This window comes from Rhea pennata, chromosome 7 (assembly GCF_028389875.1).
Source record: "Rhea pennata isolate bPtePen1 chromosome 7, bPtePen1.pri, whole genome shotgun sequence".
NCBI classification, from domain to species: domain Eukaryota; kingdom Metazoa; phylum Chordata; class Aves; order Rheiformes; family Rheidae; genus Rhea; species Rhea pennata.
The window spans coordinates 14,814,372-14,834,140 of record NC_084669.1 but is presented as its reverse complement, the minus strand read 5'-3'; the positions used below and the strand labels follow the sequence as shown (position 1 = coordinate 14,834,140).

General features: G+C 50.2%; 1 protein-coding gene across 1 annotated transcript; it reads left to right on the top strand.

Annotated features, from left to right (window-relative positions):
- The first annotated feature begins 2,415 nt into the window (after positions 1-2,415).
- On the top strand, positions 2,416-18,412 carry MFSD13A (major facilitator superfamily domain containing 13A). The gene is made up of 9 exons (XM_062580589.1): positions 2,416-2,452; positions 10,549-10,817; positions 11,337-11,416; positions 12,249-12,698; positions 13,606-13,723; positions 14,711-14,807; positions 15,574-15,745; positions 16,469-16,662; positions 17,216-18,412. The coding sequence occupies exons 2-9, from the start codon at positions 10,653-10,655 to the stop codon at positions 17,467-17,469; spliced, it is 1,530 nt and encodes a 509-aa protein (XP_062436573.1). The 5' UTR covers positions 2,416-2,452; positions 10,549-10,652; the 3' UTR covers positions 17,470-18,412.
- The last annotated feature ends 1,357 nt before the right edge of the window (positions 18,413-19,769 follow it).

Genomic DNA, 19,769 nt, shown 5'->3' with positions numbered 1-19,769 from the left:
CTTACATGCAGATAGCATCCAAAACATGCTGCTCCAGCACACAAAATGTTTTTATACTTTCACAGCATCGTGCTCTCTCAGCTGCTTGATTACAAGTCTTTGCCCTTGAAGTGTGCAGGAAACTAGGAGATTGTCCCAAGCAAAGGCCTTAACTGGTTATGCATCCGGGTTCTCCAGAGGGATTTCACACTCACAATGGGTTTCCTCCAACTGTTGACACGCACTAGCATCAAATAGTAAAGCAAAGCTATTTGTATTTTAACTGCTTGTGTTTTGAATCCACTTGACAACCCATTGCTGTCTGTCCTGCCTTGAGGACACATTGTTTAGAAAAGAAAGTAGCTTGTTATACATTTGTACTAGATCCTCCCATGGGATCAACAAGGAAAGCATGGAACAGGACATGAAATAGTTTATCCAGAATTTGAGCTTGTATGACATAGTTCTCTTCAGCATATAAAGAACAGTTTATTACAATAACACATTTTTAAGCACACACTATGCTTTTATCTTAAATTCAAGCTTCTGAGCTTGAATTACAGCTCAGAATTGAATCCCCTCAAGTAAAGAGTTGCAGCTTCTGCTGATCTAGGACTCTGCAGCATCTTAAAGAAAAATAATGCTTTCTGTTATAGCCTTCAGAGAATACACAGTATTATTTAAAAGTTACACCATTGATTTAAGTGATTTAGAATGCTGTATTGTGGTTTCAAGAACACAGCCATTCAGAGTAATTTTTATGTCGTATCTTCTAAACCAAATTACCTACGGCCTATCATCATATAGTGATAGCACTGTACCTTGGCATCCTTCACAACCAGCAAATCCTGGGAAAACCACAGGCTAGACCACTAGCACTAACCAAGGAGTTATGTTACTACATGCTGACATTGATCTACTAGAGTAAGAGGAGGTATAAGGTGCAATAGGCTCTGCTTCCAGAGGGATTTAAGCATCCCTATTTTTAAGAAGTCACACTAAGTTTAGAGCATCCCAGCTGTACCCTACTACTGCAATAGCTTAAGCTAGCATTAGTATTATTTTACCATTGTGACTGGTAAAACATTGCAACATGGACAAGTCTTTAAAGGACAAAAAGACAGAAGCAGACATTTGTTTGGCATGCAGGTACTCACTCTGGGAATTAAAACAGCCAAGGCAATGCCTTCACTTGGATCAGGGATGACTAGGATACACAATCCAGTCTTCAGAAGGCAGCTTGCTTTCTGCAGCTTCTGTTCACTGATGCACCTTAACACAGCACTAAGGGAAAAAAAAAAAAAGAAAAAGAAAAAGAGAAGAACTAAGATACTGCATCACTCCTTACAAGAGCATTTCACTAGTAACCAGGGCTTCACAGCCCATCCAAACACACCCTGGTAACTAAGGAAAGCAGATCAGGAAGTTCATTCCTTCAGCAGTTGCATTACATATTCAGTGAACCTTAAACAGTCCTCATTGCCCATGGGCAAAACCACTAAGGTTATGCAAAATACACCTGCTTTAGCAAGAAGCCTTACCAAGAAATAGGATTCACACAGCAGAACTCAGGCACAGGGAGGGTACAGGGCATGGGGGGGCTGAAGCCAGCACAAACACACCAACCCCACAGCAGCAAAAACACTCACCAAAACTTCAGGGCCTGGCCTAAAGCAGCGCCTGCTCCCACCCCCAGCTCCCCAGGCACCCCCAGCAGCAGGGCCCAGCCAGCACCCACCCTTGCTGCTCCCTCCGCGGGCTGCCGTGGAAATACCCCCGCCGAGCGCTATTGGAAGCACCTGTGCCGCAACGGGCTGTTACAGACACGACTCCCAGGCCGGGTTCAGGAGTCCCTGCGTGACTGCTAAGTGTAACTGGTGCTGCAGAAGGTGCCCTAAGGACAGCTCAAAGCCACGTGCCTGCAGATCACCCTTTAATTACAAAACCTGCCGATCATGGCTAATTACTGGGCTTCTACAAATTTATAAAAGCAACCTGCCAAAAAGAGAGCTTAAGTAATGCAGCCTCTTAAATATTTGGGACAACGTAAGGTAAAACGAATCTCCCGGGACGAGCCCAGGTAACGGGTGACCACGGCATTTCACGGCCTAGCAGGGAAGCTGAGCGCGTCGCCGCCCCGGCGCCGCCCGGGCCCGCTGCCATGGCGACAGCAGGCCAGGCACCGAACCGGCCGCACGAGTCATAGAGTAGCAGGCCTCCTCTGGCTAGAAGGGCCTAGTGGAGCCCGCCCCGCCGCGCAGAGGGGTGTGGCTAATGCCAAGCCCGTCGTGGCCTTTCGCCGCTTCCCAGCGAGCTGCCCTCACACAAGATGGCTGCTGGGAGGGACGGCTTCACTCGCCACGACTCAAGATGGCTTCTGCCCGGAGCCCGTTGTGGGAGCGGGTGGGTGGGGTCGCCGGGGCGCATGCGCGGTGCGGCGGTACGGCGGGGGCAGCGCCGGTAACGGACGCAGGTAGGAGGCGCCGAGGAGGGCGGTTGCGGCGGGGCTGGGTCTCGGTGTCCCGGTGCGGTGTGGGGTGTCGCTCCCCCTCGCCCTGGTGCCGACCTGGTTCTGTCTCGTGTGTAGCCCCGGCGAGGGGTGGGAGAGATGCTTCTTCCCGTGGGCGGTTGGAGGCGTGTTGCGCCCCCTTGCAGTGGGGCAGCTGCAGTAGGGGTCACCCCCCCCTCCTCCCCGCAGTGGTACATCCCCATTGGGGGTAACCCTCTCCCTGCAGTGGGGCAAGTGGGTGCCCCTCCCCCGCAGTGGTACAGCCCCTGTGGGGGTGTCCCCCTGCATAGGTATCCCCCCCACCTCCCGCAGTGGTACAGCCCAGGGGTAGGCTTCCCCCCCGCCCCCGCCGTTAATCTAGGTAGTCCCACTTGGCTGGGGGGGGGGGGGGGGGGAGTGTCCGTCCCTGCCATGGCAGCGGGCTCCTGTCAGTGTCTGGGGGCAGGGGACCCTCCGCCCGCCCCTCACTCTGGACCCTGCTCCAAGCCGCGTTCCCTTGCCAAGACAAGGAAGGAGAGGTGGCCCCGGCCTTCCCTCTGCCACGCAGCAGGCGGTGTGGGGAGCCCTTCCTCCCCTGCGCCTGGGGGCCGGCGGCGGCCGCCCTCTCCCCTTCGCGCCTTCGCCCGAACCCGTGTGGCAAAACCCCGAATCAGCCCACCGCCGAGGCGGAGGGAAAACCCCTTCCTCGCCTCCGGGGACGTCGGCTTCGCCCCTGCCCGGGCCCTCCGTTGCTAGGCCTCTCCCCGCTCTCGAGGGGCCTTGCTGCGGGATGCCGGCTGGCTCTGACGGGCGGCAGCGGCACCACTGCCCTTCTGGGTGACCGAAGAAATGGTATCCCTGTCTCCGGGCCTCACTTCGGAGGTATCGCCCGGCTTCATAGCTTCCCTTCCTGCTGACAAAAATGTTCTTGTGAATGTGGGCTAATTTACATGGTAATCTAGCATTGTATTTTTCAGGCCTCAACACCATAGAGCTCTCCAGCCATGGAGATGGCCTCAGTGGCTGGGCTGTGCTTAGCCCTTCAGTTAATAACTTATGGTCTGGTAGCTAAAGCTGGGGTGTTAGGGAGCGACTGCAGCTTTGAAGGTTTGTGCAGGAGAAAAGTCTCCCTGACAGTCTACACTGAAATGAGTCCCCTGGAGAGAGAAAATCAAGATACTGTAGTGGAAGCTCCCAGTTGCTCCCGCTTGGGCAGTGTTACTAAGTTCTTCCCACCTTGTGGTGTGTGTGTTTTGTAATAGGACTGAACAAGAAGGACACCTATCACTGCAGTAATCCCTTCTTTTAGCTTCTGTGATCCTGGTCTTGTGGGTTGTTCTCAATAATGGTTTCATATTTGCTTCCAAATATGCAATTTGATGCCAGAGTTACATGGTGATGGTCCTTCTACCGGTGCCATGGAAGTCCACTACAGGATTAGCAGCTATGTTTACAGCAACTTCCTAATCCATCTAACATGTTTTCCGTGCATTGTAAAACAGTGAATTGTTTAGAAAAGGGATGCCGTGTGTTGTTAAGTTCAGTATCTTGCCAGATTCCAAGACTATGAGAGCTTCCTAGTTACCATTATTAATGAGACTTGTAATCTCATCAAAGAATGGGATCTAATTTGACAAGATTGCTCTGCTTGAACACAGCACACAGCTCCACAGAAAATACTGGCTAATTCAAAATGTTAATTATTGTCTGGGTAGCATTTCTATTTACATGCATATCCCAGAGTGCTCTGAGGAAGTGACGGAAGCACCTGGTGGAAGCACTTGATTGCTGGTAATGAGAAGGGTGTTGCCAAGTTTCTTATGATACCAAGGTACCTATGATTGTTGAACTGGTAAACATAACCAAGAATCACCCTACTAGCTTCTTCAAAGCAATATGTTTCCTTGCCTGACTCAGCTGGTATCAGGTTGTTGAGGGCTTTATTGCTTTGCTTTTCAGTCACCAGGCTGCTGGGAATCTGCCATCAGTGAATTCATTAATGTTCCACTTAGATTCTGTTCGGTGTTTCATGAAGATTCTCTGTTGGCAAGTGGATTCTGTAAGTTGAGTTGCGTTTGTGAGATGGGAATAGGATTTTGAGACTCTCTCTTTTGGCTGAAATTAAAGTCTTTTAAGTTTGATTCAGAGTTAGTGGGAAAAGCTCTGTGCAGGGATTTCTGTTTTTACTGAACAGAACCTGTCAGAATCTGAGTAGCTTCATGGGGTGAGGATCTGCAAAGGTTCTGTGCTGTGGTGGCCTCTCTCCATGGTGGCCCTGTACTGGTAGGGAAGGAGTGTGCAGAGCCTGTTCCATGCTTACAAAATGGGCTTGTCACTGACTGATATGCCTGACCAGGTAAAAGCATCCACGACTGTGTCCTCTGGCTGAGGATGCCGCTTATGGGATCTAGAAGGATGACAGTTATATCTGAAATTGAAATAAGGATCTTTACCCCCCAGTGCTGAGACAGTGGATTTCTGGGTGCATCTGGTTTTAGACAGCTGTTCACCTGCAAAAAGTGAATTTGAAGATTTTTATAAGTTGTTTAAACCCTGATTGGCTGGCGTAGCTGCAGAGAAAGGAGGACTGAGCTATAACTGTTCTAGGGTAACTTCTTTTTGTGGAAGCTACTCAGGAATAAAAGTGACCTTGTTCTGGGCAGGCTGGTTCCTACTGGAATGAAGTCACTTTTATTTAAACTGGCATTCCCACCAGGCGCTACACTGGAACGGTTCACAGAGCATCAGCTTGTTCATGGGAGCAGCTCTAGCCAGGTTTCCCAGGAACAGGACTGGACAGCCAGCAGCCCTGCTCTGTCTGGACTCAAGGAATGTCTAGAAATATCGACCCCTCTTGGGCAGCTTGTTCTGCTGGTGGATTTATTATGTTATGAACGCAGAGACGTGGAGCTAGTGTATTTGTCCGGTCCTCTCCTTGAGCCTGTAAGCCTCCCAAAATGCAGCATATGCAGCAGAGGCCCTCTAGTGACTGCTGAGCGAGCTTAGACATATCCTGAAATATTATTTGGGATATTCCAGGCTGCATTACCCACCTAATGAAGAATGAACTGGAGAGTCATCCTGTTACAGTAGTCAGGTCCACAGAAGACTGCTGCAGTCCCTGAGAGGTAGCTTCACCGTATAGGAATTATCTGGCCCTGCTTAAAAGACTGAGTTGAGCCAGGGTTCATGTATATGGCTCTATTGCCAAGTCAGTATAACTGGCTTTAGATGTGGAAGGCTGGAGCTCAGGCACTGGCAGTTGGGTCACGTTTTAAGGCCAAGGGGTTGCCAAATCATTGTGGGACTTAGTGACTTGTGAATGCAGCTGTGAATTGGCTAGGAAGTCAGAACAGATGTAAGAGTCCTTAACCGTGGTGTATTTCCAGCCGCTACATGCCAGTGCTTTCAGACAAAGGCAGTGCTTTCCTGGTAGGCAGTATTCAAGCAGTCTTCTCAAAAAGATAAGATCTGCAAACGTCACCATCAGAAGCAAAGCCAGATGTCAAATGCAGAGGTGGGAGTTTTCTGAAACTAAGGCTAGTTGCTTTCTAATTTACAAGCTTGTTTCTTCATGACTGTGCTTTAGAAGTTCAGTGTAATGAATGATAGCTATTCCCTCTTGGAACTCTTTCTCCCTTATTTCTTAAAGCCTAATGTTGAAAAGTTCTGACACACACTATGAGTAATGCTCTATCCAAAGGAAAAGGTTATGAAAATACCAGTATGGCAAATTTAAATAACACAGCGCTTTGGATATAGAAGCAGAATCTACTTTTTACGGACAGCTGTAATTTGATTTCTTTCATCTGCACATTTGCAGATGGGGGGTGGGGTGGGGAATGACCTAACAACTATTGCAGCAAAGAGAAATCATTTACAAATGCCAGCTGGCTTGAGGGTTTGTTCATCTGTGAGGGAGTGACAAGGGAAAAAAGGGAGAGGAAGTGGAACTTCACCTTTTCTAAAGGGCACGGTACCGTATAAATGAGAAAATGAGGTGTCTCTGGAAACTTCAGCAGCTGTGGCTTGTGCAACATGAGCTTCGTGAGGCATCGTTTGGATGGATACTCATGTGAAGTGCAGCGCTGCATACTAAACCTAGAGTGGGCTTTACTTTCAAACAGGCTATGGAAGTGAGGCTCTGGGATGCACAACCCTGGCACAACACAGAGCTTGGCTAGCGCTGGTTTGGGGAGTACATGTGCTTGCCTCAAGCCCGTGCTAGTGTGGGGGTAATGGCTGAGCAACCCCCCCCCCCCTGAGGAGCGCTGTACTGAGCTGATGTGCAACTAGCTGTTACTAGCAATGCTCGAGGCTTTTAAACTGTTCGTCACCTACCCGTTATCCCCATCCCTTCCCAGTGATAACACAGCAGTTAACTACTGCCTGAGAGTGAGCCAAAGTAGGGAATGTGAGCCTGGAACTCCCCTGGATCTTCCCGTGTGTGACTGTGTGTTAACTGTCTGAAATAACCCCCACCTGCCAAACCACTCTAATTCACCAGCAGGATAGATTTGTATGCGTGTACTGGTAACACTAGAGAAGCTAACCCCAGCACCCTCTCTTCTCCTTAAAACTGCTGCTTTTATCCTATCCTGCTTCTCACTTGGTGTGAGTTGTTCAATGTGGTGATTTTTCAACTGAAAATGCTAGTCAGGACACCCCTTCTCCGGGCTCCTGGCAGGCACACAGTGAACTGCTCTAATCCGCTGGTTGTGGTCGTGTATATCACAAAAATCACTGTCCCACTAAGAGAACCTCCTGGAGTGGAGCACCTGTTGGCTCAGAATCAACTTGGGGCATATTTTTCCCTTTAATTCCTATGTGAATGAAAAGCAGGAGATGCTTTCCGTGCATCTCCTGTTGTGCAGGTCCTGTTGGTGTGAGTGGTGGGGCCTACTGCTCCTTTTGCCTTACCCTGCAGAGACAGCATTCTGTGGAAGTTGAAGCTAAGTTCCCAGCACTTCTTTCATGCTGGCGCTTCTGCCTGTCTGATCCCACAACAAGAAGTCTGTTCATGGGGAATAAAATGACAGAAAACTAAACTATGCTGTTCTGTTTTGGGGGATTTTTTTTTTTTTTTTTTTTGGTAGGGTTTGTTACCTGCTGTTTTACTGCTCTCAGCAACTCACCAAAGACTGAGTGGCAGCAGTGATGTACATTTAAAGTGCAAGAATTGCTCTAATGGGTCATTCCGTTGGTCCATCTGACTCCATATTCTGTCCCACAGCAGCAGTAGGAGATGCTGTTTAGGAGGAGAGCGCATGAGCCTGGCCACTGTCTGTGGGCCTCTGCACTCATCCGTCCCCAGCATCCACAGTCTTTGGCTTAGGGATATCAGAGGGGATTTCCCTGCCTGATCCCCTTTAGTAGCTCTCTGCAGATCTCTTGTCCATGAATTTGTCTAATCCTTTGAACCTGCCACCCACCTTCACAACCTCCTTCAGCAGCAAATTTCAGACGTTTGCTACCTGCCAAACAGCAAACAAGTTTTTGCTTTTTGTCTATGTTAAACTGATTTCTTGCAAGTTGTATTGAGTGCCCCTAGTTTTTGTGTCTTGGCACTTGGTGAATAACAGCTCCACGTTCACCTCATCTGCTATGCATTGGATTTTGTAAACCTTAATCACAACCCCCTTCAGCCTTTCCTCTCTGCTTGAAGAGTCCCAGCTGTTTAGTCTTTCCTCAGCAGGCAGCTGCCTCAACCCCTTGATCATTTTAGTTGCCCTTCTTTCATCTTCCCTCATCTACGTCTCAAGAAGTTTGTATTAGGACTAGATGTATACATAGTGGTAAAAATCGGGATACACTGAGGCTTCATATGGTGCAAAATCATATCAGTGTATACAAATATCTTAAGGGAGGGTGTCAAGAAGATGGGGACAGACTCTTTTCAGTGGTGCCCAGTGGTAGGACACGAGTCAATGGGCACAAACTGAAACACAGGAAGTTCTGTATGAATATGAATTCTTTGCTGTGAGGGTGACAGAGCACTGGAACAGGTTGCCCAGAGAGGCTGTGGAGTCTCCTTCTCTGGAGATATTCAAAACCCACCTGGATGTGATGCTGTGCTACATGCTGTAGGTGACCCTGCTTGAGCAGGGGGGTTGGACTAGGTGGTCTCCATAGGTTCCTTCCAACCTTAACCACTCTGTGATTCTGTGAAAATAATGTTTGCTGTGTTCTGCGTTCCATTCACGAGGGCACCCAACACTCAGATTGCTTAATCTGCCCTCGAACCAATCCTCCGCAGAAGGCTATTGGTGAGAGACACAGGTCTTGTCAGTGGGTTAGATAGCTTAGCGCTCCGTTTTTTCCAAACCTTTATCTTTACACGTTACAAACGTTTTATTAATTTTCAGTTCATGACCATAGTAAATGCAGTTTCCCCTTGAATCTCGTCAGCCTGTCTGTCTTTAATTACACCTATAAATGTTCATTGTCTAGCTGAATTCCCCTCCAAGCACTGTCTTCCTTTCATCTGCCCATTGGCTTTGGTGTGGTGGGGATACAGAATGGTGGCTCAGCTCCATGAGAGCTCTGCAGTTGGATCTCATTGAGGTCTAGAGCTTGGGCTAGGAGTGGGGTCGATGTGCAGTTTCAGTCTAGTGGTGTGATTGATTGGAACAAACGCTTTTCCTGTTCCTGCTGAACTAGTTATGAGGAATTCCTCGGGCTGGGCAGAACAGACGGTTATTTTTGCTTTTCTGATCTTGCCTAGAAGTGGTCAGACTCATGACTTCTGGGAAATGCTGAATGGGACTGGAATTTAATCAAGTTTCGTAGCTGGCCGTTTATTCTTCCCCATGATCTGCTTCCTCTACTTGGACTTGAGGCTGCTGATGTTGCAAGCCGTAGGAGGCTGCCTTGCTGGGCTGTTTCCTGTTCCTGATATGCTCTTTCATACCCTGCATTGTGAAGCTGGGTATGAAACTGGGTGAATGTGAACTTTGGAGGGCTGAAACTGGAGCATCTTTCAGTCCTATATCTTGCTTTTAACACTGTTGCTCTAGCCATTCTGCTATTACTTGATATGTGCACGTTGTGGCTTCTTAGCATCTTCAGCCCATGTCAGCCTGACTTGCATCAATGTAAGAACCCTTCCAATCTCACCAGACACAAAAGTTGAGTGCACTGAGGTGCCTTGTGTTTTGCATCTGGTCTGTAGCGTCCTGACGATGAGATGGGCCTCAGTCTGAAAAGCATGAATGTATGTCATGAGAGGAAGACTGGACTTCCTGACCTTGAGCTGCATGTCAGTGCTGGTGTGAGGAGTCCTTCCTTCCCTTCCACTCGCACCTCGGCACCTCTTGAACATGCAGTGACTTGTTCCAGTGTAAGGCTGCTGTTTCCACTTTTTTTTTTCCATACATATTACTCTCCAGCAAAAGCATCTTTATTTCAGAAAGCGATCCCACAGGCCATCCAAAGAAAAGCTGAACAGCTGCTGAATGACTTTTGGTCGCCTTTGTCACGTGAACGCATGCGTCTGCTGCATGCCATCGAGTTTTGGTCGTGTCTGTGCATGCCGCAAAGCAGCAACGTTGCTTGCCATAAATAACTCCTGTCTAAGTGAGCCCAGGTGCAGTCTGCTGTGACTGCTTGGGGAAAGCAGTGTGCACATGTGAGATTACATCAGAGCTGTTGTCGTTTCTATTTGGCTAAAAATTACCGAAACCTAAGAATGTCAGTGACTAGTTCTGTTTTCCAAAGGCTGCTTTTTTTGTTTGCACTTACCTAGCTTGTTTCCTCTTGTGATCTTGCCTTTAAAGAGATGGAAACAGCTAATCGGCTATTTGCCAGGTAACAAAGAACATTGAAGTATAAAGGACTGAGCAGCCTGCTAGTGGGGAGACCGTTGTACTCCTGAAAGCCTACAGCCTGGCCTCTGCTTAGGGAACAGCTTTAGTGCAGCAGGAAGCTTTTAGCCTCCTAAATCTCATCTATTTAGGAGTTGTTTAGGAACAACTCCTAAAGCAGTATGAATTCTGATCTCCGCTGGCAAAGACTTATCAATTAATTTGGTTCAGATCTTAGTTTAAGAAATTTAATCTGGTATCTTTTTTTCCTTCCTGCAGGAGCAACAATGGATTGGCCCCAACAAAGATCTAGCAGGTGTTGGGAGAAGACATGCCACCTGAAATGGAGGTGATCTAGGGAGCCAAACATTGAATATACCACCATGGGGTTGCAGCTGCTGGCCTGTCTTTTTCATTTGCCCACTGCAGTGATCTACGGGTCCCTGTCGCTGTTTGTTTCCATTTTGCACAACGTATTCCTCCTGTACTACGTGGACACCTTTGTCTCAGTTTACAAGATTGATAAACTGTCCTTTTGGATAGGAGAGGTTAGTCTTTTCCATGGATTTCTGGCCTCTTACATTAAAAACAACAACAACAAAAAAACCCCCCCCAAAAAAAAAAATGCTGAAGTAAGGCTGCGCCTTGCTAAAAGTGGAAAGACTATTTGTTGTAACTAGCTGCATTTCCCCTTTGGGAAAGGAGTGAAAGAGTCCTGACTGCTAACTTTTGCTCTTTATTTTTCCACACTTAGATAAACAGAGAACAAGCTGAGATAGAAATACCAGAAACTTTGTTCTTAAGACATCCGTTCCTTGGGAGGTGGGGGGCAGGGCATTCCACGGACCTGGAAAACCGCTGGCCTCAGTTTTTTAGACCGTTTTTTTAGTCTGTCGGGTGTTATAGTCAGGAGAATTGTACAACAGTGATGGGGCTGAGAAGGTGTGCTGAAAGGGTTCCTGCTGGTTGTTTGCTGTGCCAGCTGAGCATTGGTTGCTTCAGAAACAAAACTGGATCTCTAGAGGAGGTCACTGCGATTTGTTTCATTGTTCTGTCTTCTTTCCTAGACTGTGTTTCTGATCTGGAATAGCCTCAATGATCCTCTGTTTGGCTGGCTGAGTGACCGAGTCTTCCTTAGCACACAGCAGTAAGTTCCGTTTTCAGCAGAGGCTGTGAGACTGTTTGCTCTCTGGGGTAGATAACGTGCAAGTGACAGCTTTAAAGTGGCATTGGAATGTTTGCTGGAGCGTACAACTCATAAATACCTCTTTTTCGTGGTACCTGAGGACTTCAGTGCTCTCTGCATTTTATTTTGATACCTGTCTGTATAGAGGAAGTTGCACATCGGCATGGGTAGATGTGAGCCTACCCACTCTTTGCAATCTTTGCACTCTTTGCAATTCCGTGAGTGGTACTGAACCTGAAATATAGGCATCTAAAATCTGAAGCCTCTGCTGCTCGAGCAAGCCTCTTAGCGGGGCTTGGAAAATATCTGCATGTGGCTTGGGAGACAACATGGGGAGAAAGGACAATGATTCCCATCTGGAATGCCTCAGATCTCATTTCCACACTCCCTGAATCATAGGTCACTGTTGGCTGTTAGTGTTTCTTGTGTATTACCTTCAAGCTTTTAATGAAACTCATGGCAAGGATCCTTGCACTGTTTACTGAAGTGTAGGGATCACTTTTTAAGTGCTGATTGAAGCAGACAATGCAAAACTGTCACAGAAAGCTTTGTTTTAGAGAGAAAATCACATTCTTCCCTGTTTTTTACTATTTAAACTCAATTTGTTTGCATATTAGCTGAGAAGGTATCTGACATGGGTGCTTATTACCTTAGCAATGCTGTATTTATGTCTAGGCTGCTTATGCAACTTGCATGAAGAGAGAGATGCATGTGGCTGAGATTCCCATTTGGTCATGAGGGTTTTGTCCAAGTGTCTAAGGGTGGTTTTTTTTTGTTTTTTCTTCTCTTGCAGGCCAGGAACAGAGATCTCCTCCCCAGAAGTAGTTCTGAAGAGACTCAAGGCGCTAAGCCACAATGGGCCCCTCTTTGCCATCTCTTTCCTCGCATTCTGGGTTGCCTGGGCTCATCCTGGTTTGCAGTTCCTTCTCTGCCTTTGCCTCTACGACAGCTTTCTCACCATGGTGGACCTCCATCACAACGCCTTGCTTGCAGACCTGGCTGTTTCAGCAAAGGACAGGACTAGCCTCAATTTCTATTGCGCCCTCTTCAGTGCCGTAGGTTCTCTCTCTGTCTTCATGTCCTATGCAGTGTGGAACAAAGAAGACTTCTTTTCCTTTCGCATATTTTGTGTGGTGCTGGCTCTCTGCTCCATCATTGGTTTTACCCTGTCAACACAGCTGCTCCGCCAGCGGTTTGAAGCTGATGGAAAAGCAAAATGGGACCAGGAATCAACACTGAAGGAGTAAGTGTCACCAGTTCTGCAGCTGAAACAAAGTCCTGGCATAGATCTGTAGAGTCCTATTTTGCTTTACAGCATACTAAATGCGTGGTATGACTCAGGGCAAGGCAAAATTTGTTAATTATCTATGATTCTTGTCTGTTGAACAGTTTTCAGAATCACTTCTGCCACACTGGCTCCTAAGGCCCTCTGAAAATAGGACAAAACTGTCTCGTGACACTTCTGGCCCTAACTGGAGGCAGAGCCCTGACCTGCTGTATGGCCCATCCACTGTTTGGAACAAGAAATGTTAATAACTAGAGCACCCAGGCCTGTGAGTGGCAAAACGTCAGAAAAAATGTATGAAAATATTCCCGCTTGAGCATGAGACCACCTTGCTGCCCATTTCCTGTGGAACAGGACGAGTGAATGTCTCTTACCCCTCTGCTCGCTTTAGCTGCCTGATAGTGGCTGAGCTGTTGGTGGGCCATGATGCAGCTGGTTTCTCTGTTCAGCTCCCTGGCTCTTCCCTCGGGCTGCCTCATTTGTTGCCTGTTATAAGCTGCCAGCATTATGCTATACTAACACAGCAGGTCCCGCTGAGATCTCTCAGGTGACCGCAGGCATCTGGAGTAGGAGCATGTGTAGTAGAATGGCTGGTAAGAGAAGAATGTTTTTGTGGACAAAGGTCTGAATTTCATATTCAGAGAGTATACGTTTTTTTCAGAGACCTGTAGCCTGTTGTTCTTGCTAGCTATAAGCAAACATTGTTGCAAACTCTGCTGTTTTGGTTTGGTCCAGGAAAAGGGAAGGCCTGGATGGGAGCTGAGTACAGAGAGGTCAGCACCTGGACACGAGGTGCTGCAGACCCCTATGTGCATGAAGGACTCACAGGTAGCTTTTTTTTTTTTTTTTTTTTCCTTCCCTTTAGGCTGTACATTGAGAAACTCTCTGTCCCCCAGGAGAAGAGGATCACCCTGGCAGAGTATCTCCAGCAGCTTTCCCGACATCGCAACTTCCTCTGGTTTGTCTGCATGAACCTAGTCCAGGTAGGTGCAGCAGTGACACGCTGTGATTCAGAGGTTGAGCCACTGGCTGTGACTGTCTGAGATGGTGATTCAACAGGATGCCAGTTCCCCAGGAAGGGCAGAGGTGTTACCAGCTCCCGCCTGTTCTTGAAGTCTCCTGCACACATTTGGCTAATTCAGCAGCTAGTAGCTACTTTCTCTGCCTGTGACCTGAGGATACTTCCTGAGCAGGCTGTGGGGAGCTCCCCGCTCTGTCTGCAGCGCAGGCCAGGCGGAGCTCTGCACAGCCCACATGGGGCGCAGAAACGCAAGGCCTGGCTTGCGGTGGGAAGGAGTTCAAGAGTGCAGGTTTGCTGGCCTAGCTGTCAGCACCGTCTCCTTCCCTTTTTGTGTTCCCGAGGCTCACGTCACCGCTCTTGCTGTCCAGCTGGATCCATCTCTGAGCTAGCCTTCGCTGTTTCTGTTTCACATCCTCTTCAGTGATTACTACCAAATGCCGGCAGCCTGCCTGGCCTTCCAAAGCTTTGTGTGCTGCACTCACAGATCCTGTCTCCCCAGGGATCCTTGCATTTCTCTTGGACCAGTGCTGGATGTTGATCCACATCTGCGCATTTGAGGGTCTCGCTGCCTTCTCCTCATTGCCATGCCACTGCCTCCCTCAAACCCTTGTGGTGACTGCTGTCACCTTCTTGTCCTGCCATGTCCTAGCTGCGCAGTGTGCTGTGCAGGTGCCCCTTGTTGCCCCAGCGATGTGGTGAAGCTCACTAGTGAGGAACGCCTGACCCCAGGCACAGAGTGGGCATGGCTGATGGTGTTGCAGCTTTGCAGACTCAAAGCCTATAGTGATACAATCTCCACAGCCAAGGGCCCACTCATCTGAAGTACTCCAGGCCCATCCTGTACAATCCCTTAGCACAGGGCTCCTAAGATAACAGAGCACAGAGCACCATTGGCTTTTTCTGTTCTCTTCTTACTGCTGACCAGGTTGTCTGCATGCTGCTTTCACAGGTTTTTCACTGCCACTTTAACAGCAACTTCTTCCCCCTCTTTCTGGAACACCTGCTGTCAGACCAGATCTCTGTCTCTACTGGATCCTTCCTGCTAGGTGAGTCTTGGATGGGGCTGGAGGGAGCAGGCAGGTTAGAATCTGCCTGACTGGCTTTTCCCCTCTCAAAGTCCAGCTGGGGAGGCATGCTTGCAGCTCTCTGAGCTGTAAGATTCCCCCCCCACACACACACCACATGCTTCCTTGAAACCTCTGAGTCTCCAACCTTGTTTCCTTCCTGAGCACAAGAGAAACAGCTTGGAGCCTTTTCTGATGGTGAAAAGTGCAAAGTGTTGGGCTCTGGCCTGGATTCCACAGCTCCATACAGGTTTTGCTCCGAGTGCAGTAGTAGTGTCTGCAGATACAGCTCCAGGCCAGGAAGTAGCTGCAACAGGAGAAGCAGCCCTTAATTCAGTCTCTTTCTGTAGCCTGTGAACCACTTCCAGACTGCTCCACAGATCTGTGGGCATTGCTTTTAGGAAGTTAGTTACCCAGGAGGGTTCTGTGCAGGCCAGGTCTGGTCATGCTGTCCGATCCCGCTCGTTTCTGCCCCCGGGCTAGCTCCCAGCTGCTATGTGACACTAGACAAATCTGCTCTTCCTTCCTGCCTCTGAGGCTGGTGGAAGAAGGCCTCCCTCTGCAGGAAGAGTGTGTGTTTTGCTGCAAACCCACTGAATAAATTTGCTACAGCTATTACCTCTTCCTACACGTGTTGGGGAGTTAAGTACTCTCTGCCCTGCACTCCTGCTGGCTACAGGGTCTCAGTATCAGTCCTCAGAGGAGGTGGATACTGAAACTCCTTCAAGCTATTTGTGTCTCTGCTCAGGTGTTTCCTATATTGCCCCTCACCTCAACAACCTCTACTTCCTGTCCCTCTGCCGCCGTTGTGGGGTTTATGCTGTGGTGCGAGGACTCTTCTTCCTGAAGTTGGCTCTCAGCGTTGCCATGCTCCTTGCGGGACCCGATCAGGTGTATCTGCTGTGCATCTTCATTGCCAGGTAAGCAAGCAGTGCTCACTTCCTCTGCTCCCTGCCAGCCGGGAAGGGAAATGGCTCGTCTCCATTTTACAGAGTGGAATTGGGGTCAGGGAGGAGAAGCTAGGGTTGCACAGAACCCGAGTGGCTCCCAGGTCTGATGTTTCCCAGCTCTAACAGCAACCTGAGCTGCAGAATCTGCGAGTTGTGCCCTCAGCAGAGCAAGGGAGGCAGCGATGCCGCGTGGGAGGGCAGAGATCTGGCAGGGCAGGTGGCAGCCTGCAGCAGCCTCTCCCAGCTGCTGGGCCAAGCTCTCCTCTTCTGCAGGCTGCCTGGGGAAAAGGCTCTCAGTAAGTGCAGCAGCTGCCCATAAGCCTCTTGTCCAGCTGCTCTAGCTCCTGTTGGCCTGAACCTGGCCGGGCATTCTTCCCTGCAGAGCTGTCTCGTGCCTGGCGTGCATGTGCATCTCGCATGCATCTTACAGGCAGGAGCTAAGCTGGTTAGGGAGATACTGTGGCTTCTCCTGTCCCCAAGGCTAGCTGTGCTGCAAATTGGAACTAATTCAGGGTATCACTGCAGGGACACACGTTGCTAGCAGTGCATCCCTCTGGTACCAAGGGCTTCTGAAATCTTCATCTAACGTGCTGGGGAACCTTTCTCTTTCTCTCTCTCTGTTTTCTCTGATTCCTCACCTGCTCCTGTCATTTCTGGGTGCCCCTATTCAGTGCTTTGCCTGTTGTCCTGCAGTAACAGAGTGTTCACAGAGGGGACCTGTAAGCTGCTGAACCTGGTGGTCACCGACTTGGTGGACGAGGATCTAGTCCTGAACCGTAGGAAGCAGGCGGCCTCAGCACTGCTGTTTGGGATGGTAGCTCTGGTCACCAAACCGGGCCAGACCTTTGCCCCTCTGATCGGCACCTGGCTGCTCTGCGCATACACAGGTAAGAGCACTGCTGGGGATGGCAGCAGGGCAGGCGAGGGTAGCCCTGCACGTTGGCATTTGGACACGACCCATTGGCAAGAGCAGCTGCAGGACATCTTAGTGCCTCAGCAGTGCAGCATTGCATTGCCCTTTTGGCATAGACATTCCAGTGAGCTCAGGCTTCTGTGGAGGCTGGCCCAGCTAGCAGGTAACTCAGTGCTTCACTGGGATCTGGCCCTGCTCCCTATTCCTGTGCTGGGCTTGGTCATCTCTCAGCTGAGGACAAGGCCAGCACTTTCCCCAGTTTGCAAGTTAAGGATGAATCCACACTGTTAAGACTGGTTTCAGTTGCCCTGTCCCTTTCTAAGACCTGTGAGCTGAGTGTCCTCCACTGTGCTTTTTTAAAATTATTATTATTTTTTTGGGGGGGGGGAGTGGAGGGAAGGGAAGGAGGAGACAGAGCTTCTTCAGTTGCCAAGTTGTAACTGGTTTTGCGTCTTCGAGCCCAGTCACTCAGGGAAGGGACGAGGGTCCCACTGTCCCCACTCTCACAAATTCTCCCCTGGCGCCAGGCTACGACATTTTCCAGCGCGACCCCTTGAGCAACGTGGTGAGCGCCCAGCCGAAGCTGGAGTCTGATGCAGCCTGGGAGCCAACTCTTCGCCAGGGCTGTTTTTACCTCCTTGTCTTCGTACCCATCACGTGTGCGTTGCTGCAGCTCCTCAGCTGGTCTCAGTTCAGCTTGCACGGGAAGCGCCTGCAGATGGTGAAGGCTCAGCGCCAAAGTCTGACACAAGGCCGAGCTCCAGAGGTGAAAATGATTTAAGGATGGGTGAGCCCGTGGTGGTGTTCCCATTCCCTGGCTCCAGGCTGATGCAGGACCGCAGACTGGGCAAAGGGGTCACTGGCCGAGAAACCCATGTGTTTACGATTCAGCTGTGAAATGCCGTAATGCCAACATTTATGCCAACATTCCAGGAGGTGGTCACCGGGGAAGGCTGAGCAGTGTTCACCGTGGGGTGGGGTGGGGAGAGGTGGTTGTGCCCTCAGGAGCAAGAATGTTTTATCTTTAGCTAGTCTCCAGTCCCGAGGAACAGAGCAGTTAATCCTGGAGCAGGAGGCACTAGGTTGCAATGTGTGTTGGAGAGCCACATCCTGCGCTCTGCCCTGGGAATGGTCCTGGGGAGCTGTAGCTTCTCTGGCTGAGCGCAAGTCCTTCCTTGCTAGAACCCTGCAGCTTCAGGGAGCGGAGTGGGAGGCTCATGAGGAACCAGGTGACCAAGGTGTGATTTCAGGACAGCAGGAGGAGCAGAGATGGGAGCATGCTGAAGGCCTTTCCCCAGAGCTAGTATAACCCCTGCCACACAAAATGCTGGACCAAGTTTGCTCTGAGGCTTTTGTTGTTCTCAGGACAACATCCTCTACAGCCAGGGTCCTCTGGCTGTTCTTGTTCTGTGCTGAGGCTTCCCCTTAGGTGGCCTCACAGAAAGAGTTGTCACTGGCCTGGGAAGTGAAGTGGGTTTGAACTGGGCTCAGAGCCTGGAGCCAGAAGACCTCGTCTGGCATCCTCTTGCCTGCATTTACCCCTGATATCCCCTTCCAGTCACTACTGCCACGTCTGTGCCATGAGCATGCTCCCACAGTGGCTGGGGCGGTAGGGTCAAGGTCTGCAAACCAACCTGTAACTGAGTGGATGGAAGGGTGCGTCTGCCCCAGAGAGAGGTTGGCAGGGTCATCCCAGTACCAGAGCAAGGCAGCCTAATGCCTTCCCTTCTTGGGGGGGGGGGGGGGTGGGGGGGTGGGGAGTATGGCTCTTGTGCCTCTGATTCTTCTTAGGAGCTTGTTTGAGACAACCCAGAACAGTTGAATGCTTGAGACTTTACCTCCATGCAGAGAGAGACAGATGGACAGACACCTCAGCTCCTCCCTGTGTGGAGGGGTGCCCCAGAGGCTGCTCTTCTCACCTGGCTGCTGGACAAAGGGGCTGAGGGAAGACAGCAGGAGGCTTGGTCTCCCTGGCTCTGGTTGGTAGTCACCAAAGGGACCTCTGAGGTGAGGGCCAGTATCACCTCAATCCTCAACACGTTAGTGGGCAAAACTAAGTCAGAAGAGACGTGCCAAAGCAGGCTGGGTCTGGGCCAGCAGGTGTCTGCCCTGTGCCCTCCTGCAGGAGGGCAGGATGTCTAGGCAGTGCTTGAAGGCCAGTGTGTGGTCGCAGACATGCAGTTCTCTGCTCAGTCACCTCCCCAGCTTCTCCACCAGGTTCTCTTGGGGGGGTCACAGCCAACAAACCTGCCATCTTGCCTCAGGACCCAGCTGCCTTCTGTCTTGGACCAAGAGGCAGCGAAGCTGTCACGGTTCCTGCTGCACAGCTGCTGTAGCTCATTATGGTTCAGTGATAAGTATTTGTGTGACTTTTAACAACGTTTGAGACTGATTCTTCATTTCATAAATTAAAGATGATCTTTTCTGTATTGCTGTGGTCCCATTTGAATTTGCAGCCCCCCCCCATCTGGCCCTGCATGGGCTCAACTAGTCCTGGGGCAGCTGCTTTTCCACTGACTGCTTAGGGCAGAAGGTGGTCTCCACATGTGGAGTGACCTGATCTGGGTCTGGGGGCCCTCTGCTCTCCTACCACTCAATGGACTGCAGTGAAGGTGGGTAGAGGCCTGAGCATCCCTGGGAGGACCCTGCCTAAGGAGTTAGAATTGGATGGGGGGGGGGGGGGGAATACCTTCATGCTGCTTTCCCAGGCCCTAGTAGTTGGGTAGTTGCTGCCCACCATCCCCCCCCCCCCAGTGCTGCAGTGTTCCTGCCCTGCCCATCTCTGAGCCCTTCTCAGGACCAGGCTGGAGCTGCACCCAGCCTGGCTGCTGCTCTCCCTGCCTTTGGCTGTCAGCGCTCGGGGGCAGCGGAGGCAGCCGAAGCAGAAAGGCCGGCTGACTTGCTCCCATTCACACTTGGCCCGCTCCTGGGCTGCACCGGAACAGGCCTGCCTGGGCACCGAGCCACCTTCTGCTTCCAGCCCTGCCCCAGGAGCCAGGCTCACCACGTTAATTCTCAGCAAGTGCCTGAGCTGGCACCACCTTCACAGCATTGCTGAGGAGAGCAGCTTTGGGCACCAGC